Source organism: Gorilla gorilla, chromosome 9, assembly GCF_029281585.2.
Source record: "Gorilla gorilla gorilla isolate KB3781 chromosome 9, NHGRI_mGorGor1-v2.1_pri, whole genome shotgun sequence".
NCBI classification, from domain to species: Eukaryota; Metazoa; Chordata; class Mammalia; order Primates; family Hominidae; genus Gorilla; species Gorilla gorilla.
Genome location: NC_073233.2, coordinates 102,694,362 through 102,716,854, shown reverse-complemented (window position 1 = coordinate 102,716,854; position 22,493 = coordinate 102,694,362). Strand labels below are relative to the sequence as shown.

Sequence of the window (22,493 nt, the reverse complement as noted above, 5' to 3'; positions counted from 1 at the left end):
GCTTGGGGGGTTGGGAGTGGTCACAATTCTCCACAGTAACAACCTGTTTAATTCCCATCTTGTCCTCATTCTTATCCATTTACACATTCAGGTTGAGGAAAAAGTATAGTAGAACAAGAGGAAAACCAGAGCCTTCATCCCTAGCCAACACATGTTCCCTGCAGGCCCCTGCTGCCTTAGCACTCCCATCCCCACCAGCCACAGTAGCTCACCCACATGGGCCAAGGTGGGTCAAGTCAACGAGGTCAAGGCCTCATCTCCCAGAGGGTTCCCAGGAAAGGAGCCTAAAGGGCCTTACAATCACCTACCAGACATCTCCATCTTTAGGGCATCAGAGCAGGTGAGAGAATTTGTAAGCTATGGTGAGTCAAGAGTGATCACAAAAAACTCAAATTCTTATTCTTCTCATAAGTTCTATCACTTGTCTCTTTGGAGCTTTCTACCTCTAGGCAAAAAGGAGTGAAGGCTCAACAATGTAATGGGTTGGACAAAACTACTGAATACTCATTACATACTGAGCCCACGTTTGCAGCACCAGCCAGGGAGATGGACTCCATGATCTCCATCAGAGGCGTCTCTTTCTAGTCCAAGAGTCTATGTGGTTGTACATATGTACACAACGGCCTGCAGCTTCCTAAACCATCACGATCAATGACAAACAGATAACCCTTTAAGCACTAGATAATGTGTCAGTGAAATGAAAGGGGCCCTACTTGTCTTCTGGGTCACAGGCAAGTTGAACATGACACACTGCTGAGTTTCAGGTCCAATCCTTGGAGTTCAGGCCACGTTAAATGTGTCTGAAGCAGGGCTGGTGTGGATGCAACATTGTTTACCCAGTCAGCCAAGGGCTGCACCACTGGAGCCATGCTGGCTAGCCATGGCCCTGTTCACAAAGGGGCCTTGTGGCTCTGGGGCCCAGCCTCAATGGCCTGTCTGTTACGTCTCCTGAGACATTTGATGCGTCATATTAACCAGCTGCCAAGCCTGGCAGTCAGCTCAAATCCCTCACACATTTCTTCTTCTTTCTAACGTCATAACTTTGAGAAAAATGACCTCCAAAAGTGTTCCCCTCCTCCCCTGACCATTTCTCCCACCTCACATCACACCTATTACCAAATGACAAAAGGCAAAGTGATCCACTGTATGCATTACACGGTATGTATATATTACTTTACAAATAGTAAAGCAAAGAAGAGGAAGGGGATTTCATTTCAGGATAGTTTCCCCTCTATCAAGCTCTAGAGGCTGAGTTAAATTATCGGGGTAAAGGGTGAAATATAATAAGCCAAACTCTGGTATGATGGTGGAATAACATCATGGCTTATTTTAAACAACTGTGGTAAATCACTGTGATGCAAATACCAGGGATTTGATCAAGGAGCTATAAAGGGGGAAGAAGAGCCTCCTGGATCCCATCTTGGATTCCTGGGAGGAGTCGGGTTATGCCCACTTAGGGAGAATGCGTTCTCCTGCCTGGCCAAGATCTCACAGTTGGTTATGCTGCTTCCGAGCTGGCATTCTCAGCCTAATGTGGGGAAATGTGTCAGTGCTGGGAAGCCAGTGGCAGATCAGGCCACTCTCCCTCTGCCAACCTCCAGCCTCTCCTTTTTCAGAAGATGTACAGCCAAGGTATGTCCTGCACATAGCCACTGAGGTCGCTTGGGAAAACCCTGGCTTTTTCAACTTAGAAACAGATAAATAAAGCCCTTCATGAAAATGACACATCCAATAATAGGCAGTGGCCACATGTCTTTTCTGTTCATGTTCCCTGCCCCTCCTTCAATGTCAGCAACATCTAAACATTTCTGACTCCCAAAGTGTGATCTTCAGACCCAATTTCTCTCCTGAGAGCTTGATTTGTAATTCCCTTATTTCCATCTTCCCTATTCCAGAATTTCTGTATCTAACCAATCCCTAAACCCTGTCAATTCTATTTCCCTACCTCTCTTAGCACATAATGCTCCTCTATTCTCCCTGCCCAAGCTTTGGCCACCCTCACCAATTCTGATCTGGACTACTGAAAGCATCCCTGGAGCTCCTTGTGGCGTCGGTCTCCCTTTCCTCTAATTCATGCACTGCCACCAAAATCAGCTGTTAGACATCCACTTACCATCCCTACCTAAGAATACCGCTTTTCCCGATTGCTTATGGATAAATTCTAAACTCCTTAATACAACACCCAGAGACCATCATCACCAACTTCCCTGTCCAAACATACCTCAACCAAACGGGTCCCAACTTCCCTGTCCAAACGTATCTCCTGTCACTTCTTACCACACCCTTGCCCACCAGTGCTCTGCATTATTGCCACTCATTCCAGACAAAAATCCTCATGACCTCTTTGTCTGAAGACACGGCACTCCCTCACACAGCACATACTGCTACTTCATCTCTACCCTACAACTCTGATTTATCCTTCAAGCTCCAACTCAAATGTCACCTCCTCTGGGAAGCTCTCTCCAGCCCCTCCAGTTGTGAGTTATACTATCCTAGCATCCTCGGCACATTTCTCTCCTAGAACAGCACATTGAATGGCAATGATCTGTTCAGATGCTGGTTTCCTCCAAGACAATGCTACAGGGTCCTGAAGGGCAGGGACCCCATCTCTGAACCAGGAACAGGGCTGCAGAGTACAGCATACACTCAGTAGGTGCTGCTGAATCCACCAATCAACTGGAAAAATACAAGTGAAGGCTGTAGGAAGAATTAGGGCAAGGGAGTGAATAGATTTTGGCAGTCAGGATACTTGAGTGTAGCCCCCAGCTGCCTCAGAGTTGTGTCTATGAAATTCATTAATCTCTCCAGGCTTTAGTTTCTCATCTGTTGAGTGAGGGATGGGACTATGTGATTTCTACAGTCCCTTTAACTCCTCCATTCTAGCATTCAGACTACATTTTCCTTTAAAATCTACAATGAAAAAAGACTATAAAACTGTCTGGTAATAATATGTTCCAGGAGTTTGGACGGTCTCCACAAAGCCATTGGAAAATTGCTACTTTGCCAGGCCACTAGGCAGGGCTCCCAAGGACAGCTAACAAGTGAGGTCCCTCCCCTAAACTCATAAATCCCCAACTGCCTGCTGCTATGTTTGGAGAAAATCCCTCAGTTGCCCTCTACTCTATTTCACCCTATATATTCTGGCCACAAAGTGGTTTATTAAATATCATGCACAAGGAAAAAAGCCTGATGACAAAAACCTAATCTGCTCTGAAAATAATAAATGCTAATAACATGACTATTGAATTTTGAAAAGCCGCACGAAACATCTGCAGTTGATAATCACCTCGTTACCCCATACTCAGGGGGTGGCTGGTACCGCAGGACGGCCACATCTGTTCTCACAGGCTGAGGAGCAGGGTAGGGCTTGACCATCTCGTGGAGCATCCCGGGGTGCTGGTCACCATAAAAAAGTCCGTGCTCCTGGGTCTTGCTGACTGGGGACATCATTTGCTTGGTCTTGAAGGGGTACTCAGGTGGAGGACCCCGAGGGTCCAGCACTTTACCTGCAGGCTGGGCAGGGGAGGGCCCCCCTCCCGCTTTGAAGCCCTTTCCATTCCCCGAGCCGGGAAGGTGTTGCTTGGCCCCATTCCTCTCCAGGGACAGCTGCATGATTCTCTCGCTGAGCGAGCGGACGTGGCCCTGCTTCAGTTCCTTCAGCGCCTCGTCCTTATGCGCCTGTCCACTGTTGGCACGGTTCACAGTGGGCCTCCCCTCAGTTCGGGACTTCTGACTGGTGCCCCCTGCCATATAGTAACCATGACCCACCGCCCCCTGCTGCTGTTGCTGCTGCTGCTGCTGCCCCCTGAAAAACTGCGACTGTGCTTTGGCCTCCTCGTAAGTGGGCAGTTCCTCGTTGTTCTGCTGAGGCTGCGTGGACCGGACCTGTTTCTCCATCACCGTATTGTCCACCTGGTGTTCTTGACCCTGCGGTTCTTGGCGTGCTGACTGGTAGACCATTTGTGGGTCTTCTTGAGTGAGGTTTTCCGTGGAAGAAAAGTTGTTTGTAGGATGGGCTGGTCCTGCACTCCCTGTGGCCTGATGCTGAATGGCCAGCAAGTTCATGTTCTCGGTTGGGGTGCCATACCGCAGTTGTTCCTGGATCAGCCGCTGCAATACTGTTCCAGCTGCCGCATCCTCGGAACCTCTCATTTCCACCTCTGAGATCCTCAGGAAGTTTGGGGAGCGGAAGTTACAAAGAGGATCTTCAACTAAAAGATAAACATAGGAAAAAAGATATCAGGCAGCTCCACAGGAGATATATGTCTGTGACTATGTGGTACATAATTAACATTCTAACTACAGCAACATTTAAAAATAAGATTTCAAATGCATCATCACCTCCATTTACCTGGCAATGTCTCATGGAATTTTCTTCTCCAATTCAAAGCGAGTCTACTATTCTGCACTCCCTCTCCTCTGCTTCCTCTTAAACATTGTTCCATCCTTCAACCCCTCCCTTTTCTCTAATCTCCCCCACTGGTCCTTTCTCTTCATCACATAAATATACCCAAGTCTTTCACATTTAAAAAAAAAATACAAGAGAAAACCAAAATCAAACCAAAAGAAACCACCTTTTCTTGGCCCTCCCATATACCTCTAACTACCACCCTGTATCTCACTTTTCCTTCTCTTCTAGTTGTCTTTGGTAAGTACCCTACACTTGCTGTCTCCCCTTCCCCAATGCTTCATCCACTAACCTCCCCACTGCTCTGACCAGTAAGCAAATCCAGTGAGAATTTTCCAGCCCTCATATTACACACCTAACTTTTCTGAAGCATTTGACATGGTTGGTTACCTTCTTCCTGCAATGCTCTCCTAATTCGGCCTCCAGGTCACCCCTCCTCTTGGTCCTGGCTCCTGCCTCTCTTTATGCACCATCTCTGGCTCCCTTCTCTCCACCTGTCCCTTAAATTCTGGTGTTTCCTACAGCTCTGTCCTGAGTGCTCTTCCACCTTTATGTGTCTCCCAGTGACACCACACCTACCCCTCGTCATCAACTACTGACTCATGACCCATACATCTACAACTGCCAGACGATGGCCCTGAGTCCTTCTAACTCAACATGTCTTCCCCGCCCAAAATGCTTAACCACCCATCCCAACCCCTGTATTCCCTGCCTCATCTACTTTCTGTCAAGCCAGAAAACTGAAGGTTTTCCAAAATTCCTTCCTCTCCCTTAACCCCAACATCCAGACAGTCACTGCCTGTCAATTCAACCTTCTCAACATCTCTGCCAACCCTCTTTCTTATTCCCGTGCCAATCTCCAAGTTCATCATTAATAACTTCAATACAAGCATAAGAACTACTTTAAACATGTATATGATGTGCCAGGTATTGTACTAAATTCTCTCCATCTGTTATTTCATTCATTCCACATATAACACTAAGAGGTAGATAGTAATTCCCTCAACTTACAGATGAGGAGAGATGTTCACAGAAGGTAAATTGCCAAGGCCCCCAGGCGGGAAGAGGCAGAACTGGGATATGACACCAAATCTGTGTTCATTCCACATTACAAGCTCTCAGCAACACATACCCAGGTCATTTCAACAGCCTCCTTATCTATTTCCCTGACACTCATCTTATTCCCACTTCCAAACCCACCCCTCTGACTCCAATCTATCTGGCACACTACCTTGAAAGATTGTTCCAATAGAGAAATCTAATCATGTCACTCCTCTGCACCAAAATTCCTCAATAATCAATTACAGGATGAAACTGACATTCTATCATATGGTGTAGCAGGTACTACCTACCTATCCAACAACATTTCATGCTGCTCCCAACTCCCACTGGCAATCCTTTGGAGTTTAAGCTCCAGCAATACTTATGTACATATAGTTTCCAAGACATGCTAGCTCTCTCCAGCCTCTGGACCTTTGCTTGCCTTCCCTCTGCCTAGAAAAACACATCTCACCATATCTCTTGGGAAAATTATTGGACAAGTGATAGCTCCAAAACTACCTTCCGAGTAAAACCTTTCCTGCTGCAGCCCTGCAGGCCTGAGCCTTTTTCTCCAATGTCCCCACTCCATTTGTATATATCTCCATTGCAGCAATTCTCACAGTAGATGGCAATTATTTATTTATACAAGAGTCTAAACTCCTTAAAGGCAAAGATCATGTCTTCTCATCTGGGTCTCCGCAAAACAAAGCCCAATGCCTGGATGTCATAGGAGCTCAGATATTTAACCAATAAAAGAATACCTACATGAGCTCCATGAAATAAAAAATTTAGCCCATTTCACAACAGGACTATTAAGTAGTGCATTAAGGATATTATTATAGCATTATGAAAGTAGAAATTCTACCACTAACTACTGGCATGACCTTAAACAAATCGCTTTCCCTCCCTGAGCCTCAATATCCTCCTCTGTAAACCGAGAGAGCTGAACTAGATCATCTCTAGACAGCCTTCACTCTTACAGATTCATGTAATGATGGCTCTATGTTTTATGTGTACATACGGCACATCATTTTCCCAAAACAATCTTTCTTCCCCAAGTTCATCTTTTCTTCCTATAAATGGCATTCTCAAATATGAGTCATCCAGATAGAAGTGTCATATTCACTTTTGACCTTTTTATCCTTTGCTCTCCACATTTAATCAACTGCCACGCTCGTTTTTCTCAGTCTACAGTGAAATGAGAAAAAAACAAAGGTGGTGTGATATGCTTATATACAAGATATATACATACATGTATATTAATACATCTATATGTGTATGTAAATAGATATATGCCATTAGAAGGTTCATAACTGCCCTTTTTGGGGCAAGAACTGTCAAGGATCACATCCCTCCTACTTTTTTGGTATTAAAATATGAAAAAAGGTGACAGCAGATGACATTGTTACTGTCCTTGCAATAGCAAAATACTGTAACTCTGTGATGGCCCCCTAATTTTCATTAAGAAATTTCACATTTATAACAGTTACAAATCACAACCAAGCCCTAGTTTCTACACCAACAAGCTCCCCCATCCAATCCATTCTTCCATGCCCTCAGCCACACTCCGGGTTCCAACTCTCCTTGCCAGCCATTTAGACATCCTGAATGGCCTCTCAATATCTCTTGCACCTGGCTCCTTCTCCTTTCAATCCATATTGTATTATGACCTGTCTTCCTCTGCCAGATTCAAACTCCAGGGAGCAGAGAGTTCTGTTTGTTATATTTATGTGTTGCCTCCCCAGTGCCTTGAACCCTGTCCCGATACACAGAAGGCGTTCAGGACATGATTGTTGAGGAAATGAAGGGAGTTTACACACTGGTTCCTGAAGCTCAACTTTGATCATAAGGCTCTCCCTGTCACCCTTACCCCCAAAATCTCACCTCTGTGGCTTCTCTGAACCTCTCTCCTCTGAAAAATGGAGAAACTTTCATATCTGCCTCATAGGAACGTATGTGAAATAAACTGAAATTTATCCCTTACCATCAAAGAATCAATACTGTAACTGAGATATAAACCCAAAGTTCAACAGCAAAAAAATTTTAAACAATAAAAACAAACTATTAAAACGCTACACAACATGAATTGCCAAATGTTTGTAATAAACCATTAACTACCCAAGGAAAGACAGAGCAATGTGGGTTGGACTGGTCTGCTCTTTCACTCTACCATATTTACTGAAAACGTGTTATAGTTCAGGCATTGGGACAGGTGCTGGGGTTACGAGAGTAAAGAGGACACAGTCCTCCCCTCAGGGTAACTGATCTGAAAGACTTAATGGAACAAGCACATTCAAATAAAAAAATTTTAAAACATTTTAAAATAAAATGAATACAACTTCAAATCAAAATATATTTCCAAAGGAAAATGATGTATTTGGATGAATAATAAAGGAATAGATCTCAACAAGCATGAGATCTTTTGATCTCATGAACTATTGAATTCCCCTTTCACTGAAGTAAGAGAGAGATGAGTTATAAGCACATTTAGCAAGAACCATGACATCCTTCCCTAAAGTGGTTTAAAGATTCCCTCACAGTTTAACCAGTCTCAAAAGCCCTCAAAAAGAGATAGGAAGTTTTTACAAAGGAGACAACTCCTTCCTTGCTATAGTTCTGAATTACTTCTTTTAACTTCTAAATTATTTGCAAAAAGAGATAAAAACAAAAGCAGAGAAGGAAAAAAGAAATGAGATTCTGAGAAAGGGGAGAAAAAAGTATTTAGGAATCAGAGAAAAACTGAAAATAAGTGTTATAATTCTGAAGTTCCTACATGTTTAGGTATGATGCTCTCAGACAGAGTCACATATTAGAGTAAAGCAGTCTATTAACACCATAGCAAAACATGATTAAAAATAAGGCATCTATGAACAGACAATCAATAATCCAATATGATGATTTAAAAAACAAGATTAGAGAATAAACATCTGAATTATGCAAAACAGCTAAAGATGAGAAACATAAGATCATTTTGCTTTTCCAACACAAGTGCCGGTAAAAGGACTTACCAACTTTTTCCCTGATGCTACTGGTTGCCTCCACCATCAAAGCAGATGTTTCATGCCTCCCAGAATAGAGCTGAAAGTCTGGGGAAAAGTAGGTGGAGTCTTCTAGAACCTGAACAGGACTACTGGGGCTATAACAAGCAGAAGGGGACCCTGGGGGAAAGAAAGCGAAGTGAATATGAGTGCCCATCAAGTCCTCCTTCCTTCCTGCTTGACTCACAAGAACCCACCAGGCATTATCCCACAGTGTTTCAACTTGGCAGAGGGAGCTCTGTCTTTTTGATTCATAAAATTCCAAAGTTACTATTCAGAATTATCACAAGTCCAGCCACCCACCAAAATGACCCGTGAGGTCAACATAATAGTCCTCAAGACACACTGAGTGAAGGCGTGAATGCTCTAATGCTCTCACACAACCCGGTTCCAAGGGTTGCAGCAGCACCAGCGAAAGTCAAGTCCTCTGCGGGACTGAATGTGTCACAAAGTTCTGAATGGTCAAGGTTGAGGACAGAAAGGAGGGAAGCAGGGAGGCCACTGAAGGAAAGCAAAACAGGAAGAGCAGCTGTCTTTCAAAATACATAAAAGATACAGAAAGGAGTGGTCATTCTGCCACACCATGTGTTAGCAAGAGAATGTGCTCTCTGCCCCACTCAAAGACTTCTGGAGTCTAATGTTACAGTGTGGAGCTGGGGCAATGGGGTCTGGTCTTCTGCCAAGCACTGGCCTTTCAGCTCCAGTTTATCTGCTTCACACACAAACTGGAGTGTGCTTCCTGTTCCAATTAAATGTGACACTGTGTTCAGTCCTTCAGTCACTGAACATGAGATAGTACTACAGTAACACCGATACCGCACACACAACATCCGTGGGAACATTCAGCAGGATGGGCCCAGGCTGTTTTCCCTCTCTGCACTGATTCCTCTGCTTGGGCACCAAGTTTAAGGCTCTTTTCAGCTAAAGTAACTTATTTTACTCTGGGGAAAGAATCATAGTACTTTTTTTAAAAATTAACATCCTTGCTCAAAAGAAAATTCCATTAAAAGAAAAATCCTGTTTTTCAGCAATGGCTTCCAACTGGTAATTTGAAACTTCTCACTAGGTTTGTTATCTACCCATTTCCCACAAGGCCATAGCTAGTAGTAAGTGACTAATTATTGATACCAAACGACCATAAGATGGGAATGTCCTCGTCTCCTTCCTGAGTTTCTTTGCCTCAACATATGAAACAGTATTTGCGTGTGTGCTCACATGTATTACAGGCACATTTTGGACTAGAAAGAAAAAGGATTCTGACAAGAATTTTTTTCTTATAAATTAAAAATAATGTAGTTGTAATGCCCACTTTAAAGATGAACATAAATCGAGTATGGATGATACTAATATGAAGATCAGTCTAAAACTACAGTTCCAATGCATGACAGTATCTGTCAGCCTTCTCCTTTTGGCCAACCTACAAAGACTAACCTGAAAAGAAACTCAGCCCCTTTCCGGGCATCATCCTCTACATCTATAAATTTAGAAGCCTAGGGCTAAAATTAGGAATCATGGATGACCTGGATGCAAAGGCAAGTCCTAATCTGGCTTCCTCTTTCAGGCAGGTGGAAAACAGTGGAAAATGAAAAAGGTACAAGGTGGAATTCTGGCTGCACATTAAAATCACTCAAGAAACTGTTAAAATCTCTGTACCCAGGAACCACCCAGATCTATTCAATCAGAAGCTCTGAGGATAGGGCCTAGGCACCTGTATTTTATACAGCTCTTCCAACAATTCCAATGTGGAGCGAAACTGGGGAAGCTCTAAGCAAGAGGGAGAACAGCAACAAGAAAACCAAACCCCAAAACACCTTTCTGTGCCTTCATTCCCATCCCTCCTACCAAATCAGAGTAAGAGAGGAGTTGAGAGCCCATATGCTTCAATCAAAGAAAGTGTGATGTTTTCTTAAAATAGACACTGAGTCAGGAATGCCATGTGCCAGCATATTATAACTTCGGGCGATTCTATCTAGTCACATGACTAAGAATGTTAAATGAAAACAGAGCAAACTGATAATAAAACTGAGGTCCAACTAAAATATATATGTGTGTGTATATATATATGAATATGTGTATAAAGAAGAGTGTAGGGCTGTGTGTGTGTGTGCTTTCAATGTGGAGCTCAGTATGGATCCCAGCACTAAGCCATTCACTGTCACTACAATGTCAGTATGAGTTACTTTTCCACACTTTATCTCATGGCCTGCCAACTAAGAGTGGGTTTAAGAACTCCAAACCACAAAACACTACAAACAGGGCAATCCTTGAAGCAGGGCTGGAGCACAAAGGACACCAAAGACATGCCTTTTCCCTTCACCACTGTTTCCTCAGTGTTATGAAAGAACTAAAGCATTTCACACCCCCCCCCCCCACACACCTGAATTCACACTGAAGGACAGGATGCCTAACTATTAAGACAGGTCAAAGATCACTTAGGACTTCTTCACACACACCCAGGGTCCCGCAAGTCCACTGAGTTACACTCCCACTAATGCTGACCACTCCTCAGTGCTGAAGAAAGGCTGGAGAGCAGAGCAGATGACAACAGACCCAGCAGATGGACATGCCCAGGTACCATCCACTCGTCTAAAGCCAAGAGACAACCAACCGGCTGAGCTGTCCCAGCACTGAAACAGCCTGAAGGAGTCACTTTATTTATTTATTATACTTTAAGTTCTAGGGTACATGTGCACAACGTGCAGGTTTGTTACATATGTATACATGTGTCATGTTGGTGTGCTGCACCCATTAACTCGTCATTTACATTAGGTATATCTCCTAATGCTATCCCTCCCCCAGTCCGTGTCAGTGTCAGGCCCCAGTGTGTGATGTTCCCCATCCTGTGTCCAAGTGTTCTCATTGTTCAATTCCCACCTATGAGTGAGAACGTGTGGTGTTTGGTTTCCTGTCCTTGCAATAGTTTGCTCAGAATGATGGTTTCTAGCTTCACCCATATCCCTACAAAGGACATGAACTCATCCTTTTTTATGGCTGCATAGTATTCCATGGTGTATATGTGCCACATTTTCTTAATCCAGTCTATCATTGATGGACTTCTACTACGAGTCACTTTAACTGCTAGCTTTCTCACTTGAAAGACAAGGAAACGTGACAGTAATGTGAGTCACAGAGTCTACTCCAGATTCCGGGGCCACACAACAAAAATCTAACAGAGGTCGCAGTTCCATTCTACATGTACCTAATCCTTCCCTGCCTATTTTAATTCACTGTCTTCACTGGGAACTCCTGCAACACAAATTGAGTCTACTTTCTTAGGCAAAATGCAGGGCACATGATCTAAGCGACAAGGTCAAGGATATCTGAAATGAGGAATTGGAAAGAAACCTATGGCATGAGAGGGACTGCTGTTTTCTATGTCAAAAGTTCATGGCCAGGAGCGAGAGCTGGGAGAAACCACAGAAGCCTCCCAGATACCATTACCACCCAGAAAGCCCCTGCAGAGCCTGGCTCCGTACCAGGCGCTGAGCAACGGTGCCAGTTTATAGGGGAGCCCACAGCCTGCCAAGGACCCCCCTGGCTTTACAGTGTGTTCTGTGTACAGTGTAGCTGCCTGTAGGGGCTTCATAAAGACCATTCCCATACAAGCACTTCTGGACTTTGTAGGTAACTTTTAGGTATTTCTTTCAAACCAGAACCTTATCTAAGAATTACCACTCACAGCTTTAGTATGCATAGGGAAAGTGGCAAAAGCAATGGAAAACAAGCTAAGGTCTGAGTAAAGGAGTCAGCTCTCTGGGGGAGTCTCCCACTGGGGAGGAGAAAGTACAGTGCCTAGGGCCCTTAACCTGAAGAAAACCTAAAGATCTGTTTTTGCTGCACTCCACAAAGGATGAAATTCTAACATTCTAGTTTAAGGGTACAACATTTCTGCCTTATGTTGCCTATGACCCATTTCACCAAGAATGGCTCCTTTTTCTTAAAAAATCTGCACGTCATTTGTCAACATGAAAACTCCTTTGCTTCTCTCTCTTTGAGTATGACTGCTTTTTTGGCTTGCTTTTCTGAAGCACTGAAAACTTCCTTCCCATATGGTTTTATGCACTGCTTTCTTTGTAACAGAGGCCTTCAGGTAATGTGACTCTGAGCAAGACTGTTTTCCCTGCTCAAGAGTGGCAATAACAACGGCTTCATTGTTGAAGGGAAAAAAAATGAATTAAGGTGAATGAAGTGAGTTGTCTGGGGGAGGCAAGAGGAGCAACAGAAACCGTGGTGAGCCACTCCTCTGATTCACCTGCCACTGGAACTATTAATTCCCAAGGGTCAGTTCCTGAATCTGTCCACAGGCCAATAATACAACAGGCTCAAAGTCTCCATGAGGTTTAAACCCTGGAGGACGTGAAACTGCCACTCCACTATCATACAGTACACACAACTAGGAAGTCCCTTGTCCTTAAATTCCACTGCCGGCATGCCACTCCCTTACACATAATGATTTGGGCCATAACTTCAGGGTGGAATTTTTGTGGTTTTCAAGGCTGTCTCTAAACAGGGCCCCCCTTTAGCTGTGCATAGTCCTGCTGGTCTCCTCAGCATCCCAGCATCCTGTGAACACGTCATCCTCATTCTCCAAGTGCCATCTTCTGGCTTCACATGCACCCCTAACTACTCTAAAGTTCATCCTAGTAAATGCACCTCTTCAGTTGACCTCCTCTAGAACGCCTCTCAACACCACCCCCCATGCCCTGACTGATCTCCCTTCCCTCAACTGTCACCACACTTATGATCTGAGGCACACAAAACTTGTGGTACTTAAATTTCACCTGCCTAGTATTTTGCAGTAGTCATTTAATAGGCTGGTGTTATGGCCCTGGTGAAGTCATTAGCCCTTTGAAGACAGGCAGTGTACTGTGTACTTGCTAATTTCTGCAAGCATGTAGCATGTAAGACACATGCTTCTTACTACGTGCTGACTGATGGCAAGAACATGGCAGTATTCTCTGGAATGTTCTCAGTACCAAGTAAGAGTTAAAGAAAAGACAAAGATCCCTCCAAAGCCAGTCTCTATGAGAATTCCAGATAATTCCTTGTACCTTTCAGCTCCGTAAGATGAGGGGGCCCTTACTCTCCCCTATACAGCAAATACTAGTGCTTTCAACTCTACAGGCCAGTGACCCATTCCTCAAAGAGACCACTAACTGCAAAACAACTCCCAGGTGTTATGTCACCAACGGGCAAAGCTTTCTGCCAGCTACATGTAATCCAAAACCTCCTAATGATTTAAAAACAATTTCACTGTCTAGATTACAATAACCTCCTATAACTTTATAACAGAGATTTTAACCACAGCAACAAACAATTCTGTGGCTTCTATCTTACCTTTCAAAGAGCTAAGGAATTTGCTGAGTGTGCCAGCGGCCTCAAAGTTAAATGTAAGCCATCAAGCCTTCTGATTCTGGCAGAACTCGAGGTTTTTCTAGGGAGCTGAATACTCCGCTCAAGGAGAAGGATACCCTGGAAACAATGTTTTCAAAAGGGCTGGAGAAGATATGACCAGTACCTGAAAAATAAGAGCCAGCCTGTTTGGGAGTCCTCATGTGAAACCAAGCCAGCTCATCTGGATTAGCTGGTTCACAATCTTAAGGGCAGCACTGACAGGTGGCAGTGCCTCCTCCAAACACCTGCATGCAACACATGTTTTTAAAAAGGAAACAGTGCCGGGCACGGTGGCTCAAGCCTGTAATCCCAGCACTTCAGAAGGCCGAGGAGGGTGGATTACTTGAGGTCAGGAGTTCGAGACCAGCCTGGCCAACATGGTGAAACCCTGTCTCTACTAAAAATACAAAAATTAGCCAGGCATGGTGGCGGGCACCTGTAGTCTCAGCTACTCTGGAGGCTGAGGCAGGAGAATCACCTGAACCCAGGAGGCAAAGGTTGCAGTGAGCCAAGATTGCGCCACTGCACTCCAGCCTGGGTGACAGAGCTAGACTCTGTCTCAAAAAATAAAAATACAAAAATAAATAAAAAGGAAACAGTAAGCTCCACCACTAAACTAAAATTACTCCCTGGAATATGCTTTCTCACGCTCTCTTCCCCCAAGCAACCATTACCTGAAACCCGAGGTTTGGAGTTGGGGGTTGAGGGGTGGGGTTTACAAGATCCCCAACCCCTACATGGCAGGTCTTTTGAACGGGCATCAAACTTGAATTCTAAACCCTGGACCAATCCATATGTTCCAGAAAACAAGTGAAATCAAGACCCCGACACCTATTTAACTTAGACTCTCTCTCTGAAAGTGGAATGTGTGTTGAATAACTTCAAACTTGTCTGAAGTTTAACTTTGTAATGCTTACTTAAAAATCTTTGAGATATTAGCAATATAAACCAAAATGCAGAGCACATGCTTAACCTTTAAAGTAACAATTGAGTCCAAGAGATCACTGTGAGTGGAGCTATAAATAGCAAGAAATGAGTAAGACTGTCCTTGGCCCTTAGGATTTTACGATTTGGTTCCAGAGACCAACGTGCACACAACTACCCATTTTTATTGCGAAGTATGTTAAAGGAACATACTGCTTTGGAGTTCCATGAGTAATCATGGAAGGGACTGACTGTTGACTGACGGAAGGGACATAGAGCTTCAGTGACAAGGAGAAAGAGATATGTGGGCTGAAATTGAACCGGAGGGAAAATGAGGAGGATGTTAATCCACTGTGGGCGATGGAGAAGGTGGTAGTGAGGGAAGATCGGCCCAACATGGGAAAACAAAAGCATAGGACTGGGTTATGAAAGTGTCGTCTCTTTAAGGAATAGAGAGTTCAGTGTAGCTTGGTTATGGGTAAGGAGAAGGATGAAGCTATACCTGTAGACCCAGAGTATTTACTGGCAGGAGGAGGGGGTTAAAAGCATTAGTACATTATTTTCCTAACATGTTAGAGCTGGAAAATAAATTAGGGATTAGGTAGTTCAACTTCCAACTATTACCTACCATATTCCCTTCCTGATAGTCACCTAAGTAAATCCTTTCAATGTTAGGGAACACTGAACTCACTGTCTAAGTCTAGGGGCAGGTTCTATCTACCTTCCATTACAGAAGCCAACCCTGTTCCAGCAGTTAGAACGACCTAGGCTCAGTCAACTGGATGTGCACTGAATCTTGAGGAAATGATGCAAGGACAAAAAGGTGTTGATAAACTACCTGCGATAGCATTATCCCCTGGAGTCCAGGAGCAGCAACAGTCTCTATGGTGACCTCATCCTAACAAGACAAGTAGCGTATCTCTGGCTGGGTTCCCAGTGGCTATCTGCCTAGATTCCTGCCCATTTTCTGAGCCTTCCAATTAATTTGTGAGCTGCCCGATATATTTCCAATAAATTTCTCTTTTGCTTAAGTTACCCAATGTCACTTTGTGCTTCTTACAATCAAGAATCTCTGATAGACTTATTTTGTTAAGCAATTGTTCTGATTGTCATTCTAGTACAGCATTTTGTTTTGTATCTTAAGTACTACATGACTTAGCACTATCTGCCTGGAATTATAGTAACTCATGTACATTGCTCTACCTATCTTTGGCACCAACCTTGTGCAAATACCTGTGAAAAAGACTTGTAGTTCCCCGATGGCTTCTTCATCTAGAGGGCCTGTCTACCCTTACAAATCTATGAAACTTTTACTTTGGCACATACTAAATGCTAAAATATATACTAATTATGAGAAAGTCTTTTGAAGCTCTATTCTAGTGCCACTTCCTCCAGGGAGTCATCTTTCCCTCCTCCCCCCAATTTCTATATGCTACTCAGTGCTCCCCAAGCATTCTATGCATACTGATATCATAATGTATTAAATTGCCTATGTATTTAGTTTCTTTCCCACCCCTCCCCCCTTAACTCATAGGTTTATAACAACAGAGACTGTGTCTTATTCACCTTTGTATCTCCAGTTACTAGCAGAAATAAGATCACAGCAAGTACTCAACACGTATTTATTTTACCAATGAATCGTCTGCATATGTTCCTAGTACCTAAGAGTTTCTGACACATCTTGTGGACTCAACAAATACATTAGCTTAATAGATATATTCAGATACATTTTAAAATAACTAGTTATAAGCATGTTCTTACTACAGAGCTTAGCTCAAAGTTAAGTTTGCCTTTTTTAAGGCCCTTCAAGCTACTCAGGAAACGAAGGTAAAAGCTGTTGGGAGGGGGAAAAAGAGAAAGCCACCTAGTGCTGAAACAGGTTAATTACAAGTGTGCTGTGATCCAATTGCACAAAGGCTTTGTACATAATGTTAGAAGTAACATCTTAAAACTTAAAGTGTAATAATAATAAAAAAAAGAAAAAAGAAAAAAGAAGTAACAACCACATAGGGATTCTGTAGCTTGAACACAAACTCACACTTCAGAGAGAGGCGTGCTCCCCTCCTCCTCAGCCCCCACAGGCAGGTCCTGAGCCCACAGGACTGTGCCCTAAATGCGGCCCTTGCTTGGGCTTCCTCCGCAGGTCTGGGCACTGGGGCAGAGGCAGGAGTCCTCCCTTCTCACTTGCCATAAATAAAAAAAGGAATATTCCCAGTCCCACCTCTCACACAGAGTCACCGTGAGAATGCAGTGGCAGTATCCATAATAAAAAGGCTTTCTCTACAAAAATAATTTTTACAATTTAGCCTTTAACATAAAATCCAAAGGTCCTTAAATATCTTGACTCAAATTGTATATAGTAACATTATAATATATATTTTATGTTGATATATTTGTTGCTTAACTTATCTAAAACAAAAAGACTGAAAGTACCTGAACTCCAGAGATTCTTTTCCTCAGATAAGTTTTAATAAATAAACCCTATATTTAATTAAGTTACTGAAATTTAAATAATCTTTCATCATAACCTGTTTGTTTTTACCTATCTAGAAGTAAGTATCTCAGGACCACAGTAGTATTCTTTTGGGTGGCTCTGGCACACACTGTGGTCCCACTGAGAGTGAACAAGTATTACCAGCATGTAATACTCAATGCAGACAGTAAGTACTTAATATTTTTTGAACAAAGGAAAACAAACAGGATAGAAAGCTTTAAAATAACCCCCCAGACATGAAATGACAATATGTCTGTATAATTATGCTCTGCAAAGCTCCCTCTCTCACTCCCACTAAGAGAAAGGAGCAGTTGAGATACTTCCTGTCTGCCACGGATTCCTCCAGATTTCCAGATCCTATTAGTGTGTATTGTTGCAGATGAGTGACACTGGGATGTCTGTCAGGCAGTGGCATCCCACAGGGACTGGGACTCTCTCAAGAGGCAAGCACATTGCTTCTAATCACACTCACCCAGCTCCTAAATCAATATGCGTTCATGAATGAATTACATAATTTAAAACAACCAATATCTCCAAGAAACTAAACATCCCTTAAGTAATAAAGAGTATAACCAATAAGAGCAGGAGCTACCATTTATTGAGTGCTTATTAGTGCCAGGATGTTATAAAAATCATATTATTTATCACCACTCACTCCCATTTTGTTGATAGTGATACTGAGCTCACAGAGATTACATAATGCCCAGAGTTACAAAACCAGCCAGCAACACTGCCCCTCCAACAGAAAAGCTCCTTTGACTACACCACTCTGCCCTCCAAAGACCCCTCAATAAATGCAAACTAATTGTAAGTCTTTTTTTCCCACCAAATTTCTTAGATTAAAATTAGGAGAGTTTTAATGAAATGTTCTTAACTTGTGGATAAAGGGGAAAGGTCCTGGGAAAGTTTATTTCTCTCCATGTATGAGGCAGAGAAGGATCCAGAACCATTCTCTTTGTGTTATTTTTTATAAAAGCTTCAGGGAATAACAGGGCACTCCCTGCCAAACACCAGAACACCAAGACAATTGATGAAACCACCCTTCCTCATCACTTCCATCTGGCTGCATATTATTTTCTTTTCTTTTTTTTTTTTTTTGCACATTATTTTCATGGCTGTGTTGCCACTTTAACAATGAATCCCAAACTTACAGTGTGTCAGAAACACTCATGGAGCTTGTTAAAAACATCACTTCCAAGTCCCCACATCAGACCTGCAACACTGGCTTCACCACAAGTATAGACCAGAAATGATGTTTTTGGACCATCTTTTACAGACAATTTGAATGCAGTCAGGTTTGGGAAGTTTGCACTTCTCTGCCAATATAAGCTCTTACACAACAAACATATATACTCCTGAAAAGTTGTGGTAAACTGAAATTTTGTAAATCAATCACATTTTAAGTACAAAATGTGTTGGATTTAATAAATCCAAAAAATAATGGATAAGTAAAGGAGATTAAACTCTTTCTAAAACTAACCAACCAACCTGCAATAATTCCTTTAGTAATGTGAAGAATACTTCCTATAATTTATTACTTTTCAATAAATTCAGATTTAAAGTCAGTAGTTTTAGTGTCCTATATTTTATATGTGCAAACCTGAATGACTGGGTATGAGAATATGGCTATTTCAGTCACATCTAAAATACTGTTAAACAGAAAAAAGGTGATTATATTAATAACAAAAACTATACACTCATTTCAACAACATGATGAGATAAAGCTGTGAAAATGCCTAGCATACCATACATAAATGCTTGATAAATCTGAAACTCAAAAATCCTCTGCTAAGAATGGGGGGATAATCCTCATAAAGTTGTTATGAGGATTTAAGTGAGTTAATGTGAACCAACTACACACTAGTTGGTTGTAGTGGCCAACTGCAGCCAAAAAGTCCCAGTAATACAAGCAGCTATCTAGTTATAGGGAAGGAAGACACAGAAAGAAACATTACTGAGCATGACATGCTACAAGCATTATCTCAGGTAATCCTCATATTCCTGAGAATTAGGTTTCTTTTTCTCCTTTGTACTATACAAAAACAGGAATGACAGGCCCTGGGTCACAGGGCTCATAGCCATAAGGCTAAGAGGCAAACTCAATTTTGACTGCTCCAAAGCATTCACAGAAAAACAGAAAACAAAAAACAGATACATGTGATAGCAGGAGTTACAAAGGATCATGGGTCGTTGGCAGCAAAAGGCAGAATTATTCACTTATCCATTTGTCCATTCAGTCATTCATTCCACAAAGATATATGACATTGAGCATCTGCCATGGGCAAGACAGTGCTAGATATAAGACCCAAATCTGAAAGTCTATCAAGAGAGACAAACACATAAAGCAGAAAACTGTCTAACAGTGCAGAAATAACAGGATCAAGGAAGTGTGGAGTGGTGAGCTGGGATACCAGTGCCCACGTTCATCTCAAAGCACACACACAGGATCTAGAACTGTGCTTGGGGCTATACCTACCTCTTTCTCCTCTCTGACCTTCTTGTTTTGGCTCATGATACCCCTTAAAAAATCTGTCTAAAGCAACAGAGCTTCTCCCTAGGTCTAGAAGGTTGTACGCACATATATTTTGTGTACAATTTCATGGAGTTCACTACAAAGCCCAATGTAGTAACCCCTAATTTATCATCAGCCATGATGCTGAGAGGGAGACTAAGAGGGAAACATGCTGGAAAATAAAATTTTCTAGGGACAAATCAACTACAGGCAAATGGACGTAACCAAATACTGCTGGGAATTTTCTATGTGGAGGGCATTGTTCTGTTCTGAACAATTTGTATTAACTCACTCAATCCCCATGACAACTATATGATGATTATCCCCATTGCTCAGATGAGGATACTAAAGCACTGAGAGTAACTTGACTAGTGCCATACCATCAGTAAAGAATAAAACTATGATTCAAGCCCAGCTAGCCTGGCTCTAGAGTCTATGGCTTTTGCCACTGTAGCAACAGTGCCCAAACTTTTTGGTTTTAGGATCCTTTTATACTCTAGAAATTATTGAGGACCCAATGAGTTATTGTTAATGTGAGCTAAATCAATATTTAATGCATTTGAAACTGAAGCTTAGAAAGTACATGTTAATTCATGTAAAAATATCAATAATAAACCCATGATATGTTATATAAATATTTTTATGAAAAAAAGTTTTAAAATGAAGTGAGAATTTTTTTATAATTTTGCAAATTTCTTTAATATCTGGCTTAATATAAGACAGCTGGATTCTCATATCTGCTTCTGCTTTCAATCTGTTGTTATATAATTTTTGATTGAAGTAAATGAAGAATATTTGTCCTCATACAAATATGTAGTTGGCAAAAGAAAGCGTATTTTAATAGCCTCTTCAGATAATTGTGACTATTCTGTGAAACCACACCAAAACTCAACAACTGGCATTTTCTTAAAGGCAATTGCAACATAAAATATGAAACCCTGACCGTGGTCTTTTCATGGATACTCCTCTGTACTGTATTACATTAAAATCTACTGGCCTGTCTTTCACTTTGAAGGGAGTTGTTATTTTTTACATATGAATGTAACATCATATGTGGTCATCTGGAAAACAATGGTTCAATGAATTATAGAGATCTTCCATACATTGAAACATTTCAAGTATATAATATCAACGAAATCCCATTTGTTAATATACCATGGATCTCAATCATCAGAAAAGTCTTTTACATATTGGGAAGTTGTCCAGTTCACGGTGGCAGATACAAGTTTCCAAAAATTCCAAAATTAAATTTTCACTTGAAAGCTTGAGTTTTATCAAATTCAGCAAATAGTAGTTTTTCTTGAAGTGACAAGTTCCCTTTATTTATTTTGGAGAAAATATCTACCAAATGCCCAAGCCAGAATAACCACAGTTTGTCAGTTGTTCTTTCAAGTAAATATGGATTCCATGAGAAAAGCATCTAGTTTCATATTTACATCACAATTCCATCACACAAGGGGTTTTTTCAGTTTGCAGCGGAAGCACTTCATGTATCTTCCCATTTCATCACACAGGATGTTAAAAAGACATACTCAAGGTTTGAGATTTAATATAATCATCTGTACTGCCTCAACTAGAACGTTCCTAAGTGGAAATGAGCTTTTTTGTTATTCTGAGTATCTGACTAATTGACTGACTACTACCACTGTCTTGATTCATGGTGAGAGTATGTCTTAGCATTATTATGAAGATAGTTTTTTTCTTTTTTTTTTTTTTTTTCTTCTTTTTGAGACGGAGTCTTGCTATGTCACCAGGCTGGAGTGCAGTGGCACAATCTCGGCTCACTGCAACCTCTGCCTCCCAGGTTCAAGCGATTCTCCTGCCTCGGTCTCCTGAGTAGCTAGGATTACAGGCATGCACCACCACACCCACGTAATTGTTGTATTTTTAGTAGAGACGGGGTTTCACCATGTTGGCCAGGATGGTCTCGATCTCCTGACCTCGTGATCCACCACCTTGGCCTCCCAAAGTGCTGGGATTACAGGCGTGAGCCACTGCGCCCAGCTTATTATGAAGAGAGTTTTTAGGTCTCAGAGACCTCCTCCCATAGGGTTCCACAGAACATACTTTGAGAAACATTGTTCTAAATGACACAGCCTCCCCCATGGGGAAAGTCCAAAAGATGTAAAAGTCATGGAGAATTTTAAGATGAAAATGCTGACAATCAATTGTAACTGAGAATGAGTTATCTCCCTGCCCAGGCAAAGGAAGATGGCCATGGCCCCTGGAAGTCAGTGAAACCTGAAAGAGGCCCTTTGATATAAAGCACTGCTTGAACTCTATTAGTCAGGCGAATGGACCCCTGTTGGTTAAATAAAATGCATCTGGAGAGAGCTAGATGCCCACCCAGAAAACACCTGCACAAGAATGCACCTTTGGGTCCTTGAGGAATTCTTATAAAGGGGAATATAAGTCAACAATGATTATTTCACTAGGGGAAAAAAAGGCTTCATGAGATTAGTTTTAGGTGAAGAGAAAAGAAATTGCAATAACTTGCCCAGCAGGAAGTCAGGTGATCCTGGACAAAGGGAAGGATGTTAAGACATGATGACTGAAGGGGAAAGAGAATGATGTTGTCAAGCCAAAAGACCACACTATTAGAAAGATTTAAAGAACAAAAAAAGATAGAGGAGAAAATATCCACCAAGCAGGAAGAAAGGACATGCCATACTTTCTGTTTTC

General features: G+C 42.1%; 1 protein-coding gene across 7 annotated transcripts in view; it reads right to left on the bottom strand.

The window, feature by feature from the left end:
- Window positions 1-22,493, bottom strand: part of AMOTL1 (angiomotin like 1) — a 144,749-nt gene that overhangs the window by 72,355 nt on the left and 49,901 nt on the right. For 4 of the 7 annotated variants that reach the window (XM_019037201.3, XM_019037199.3, XM_055356103.2 and 1 more), the window contains one exon: window positions 3,287-4,211. In XM_019037201.3, the coding sequence (XP_018892746.3) occupies window positions 3,287-4,152 (866 nt within the window). In that variant the 5' untranslated portion in view covers window positions 4,153-4,211. Of the gene's footprint in view, window positions 1-3,286; window positions 4,212-8,457; window positions 8,608-22,493 lie in introns of all 7 variants that reach the window. The other 3 variants (XM_019037200.3, XM_019037197.3, XM_004051985.5) reach the window with 1 other exon arrangement.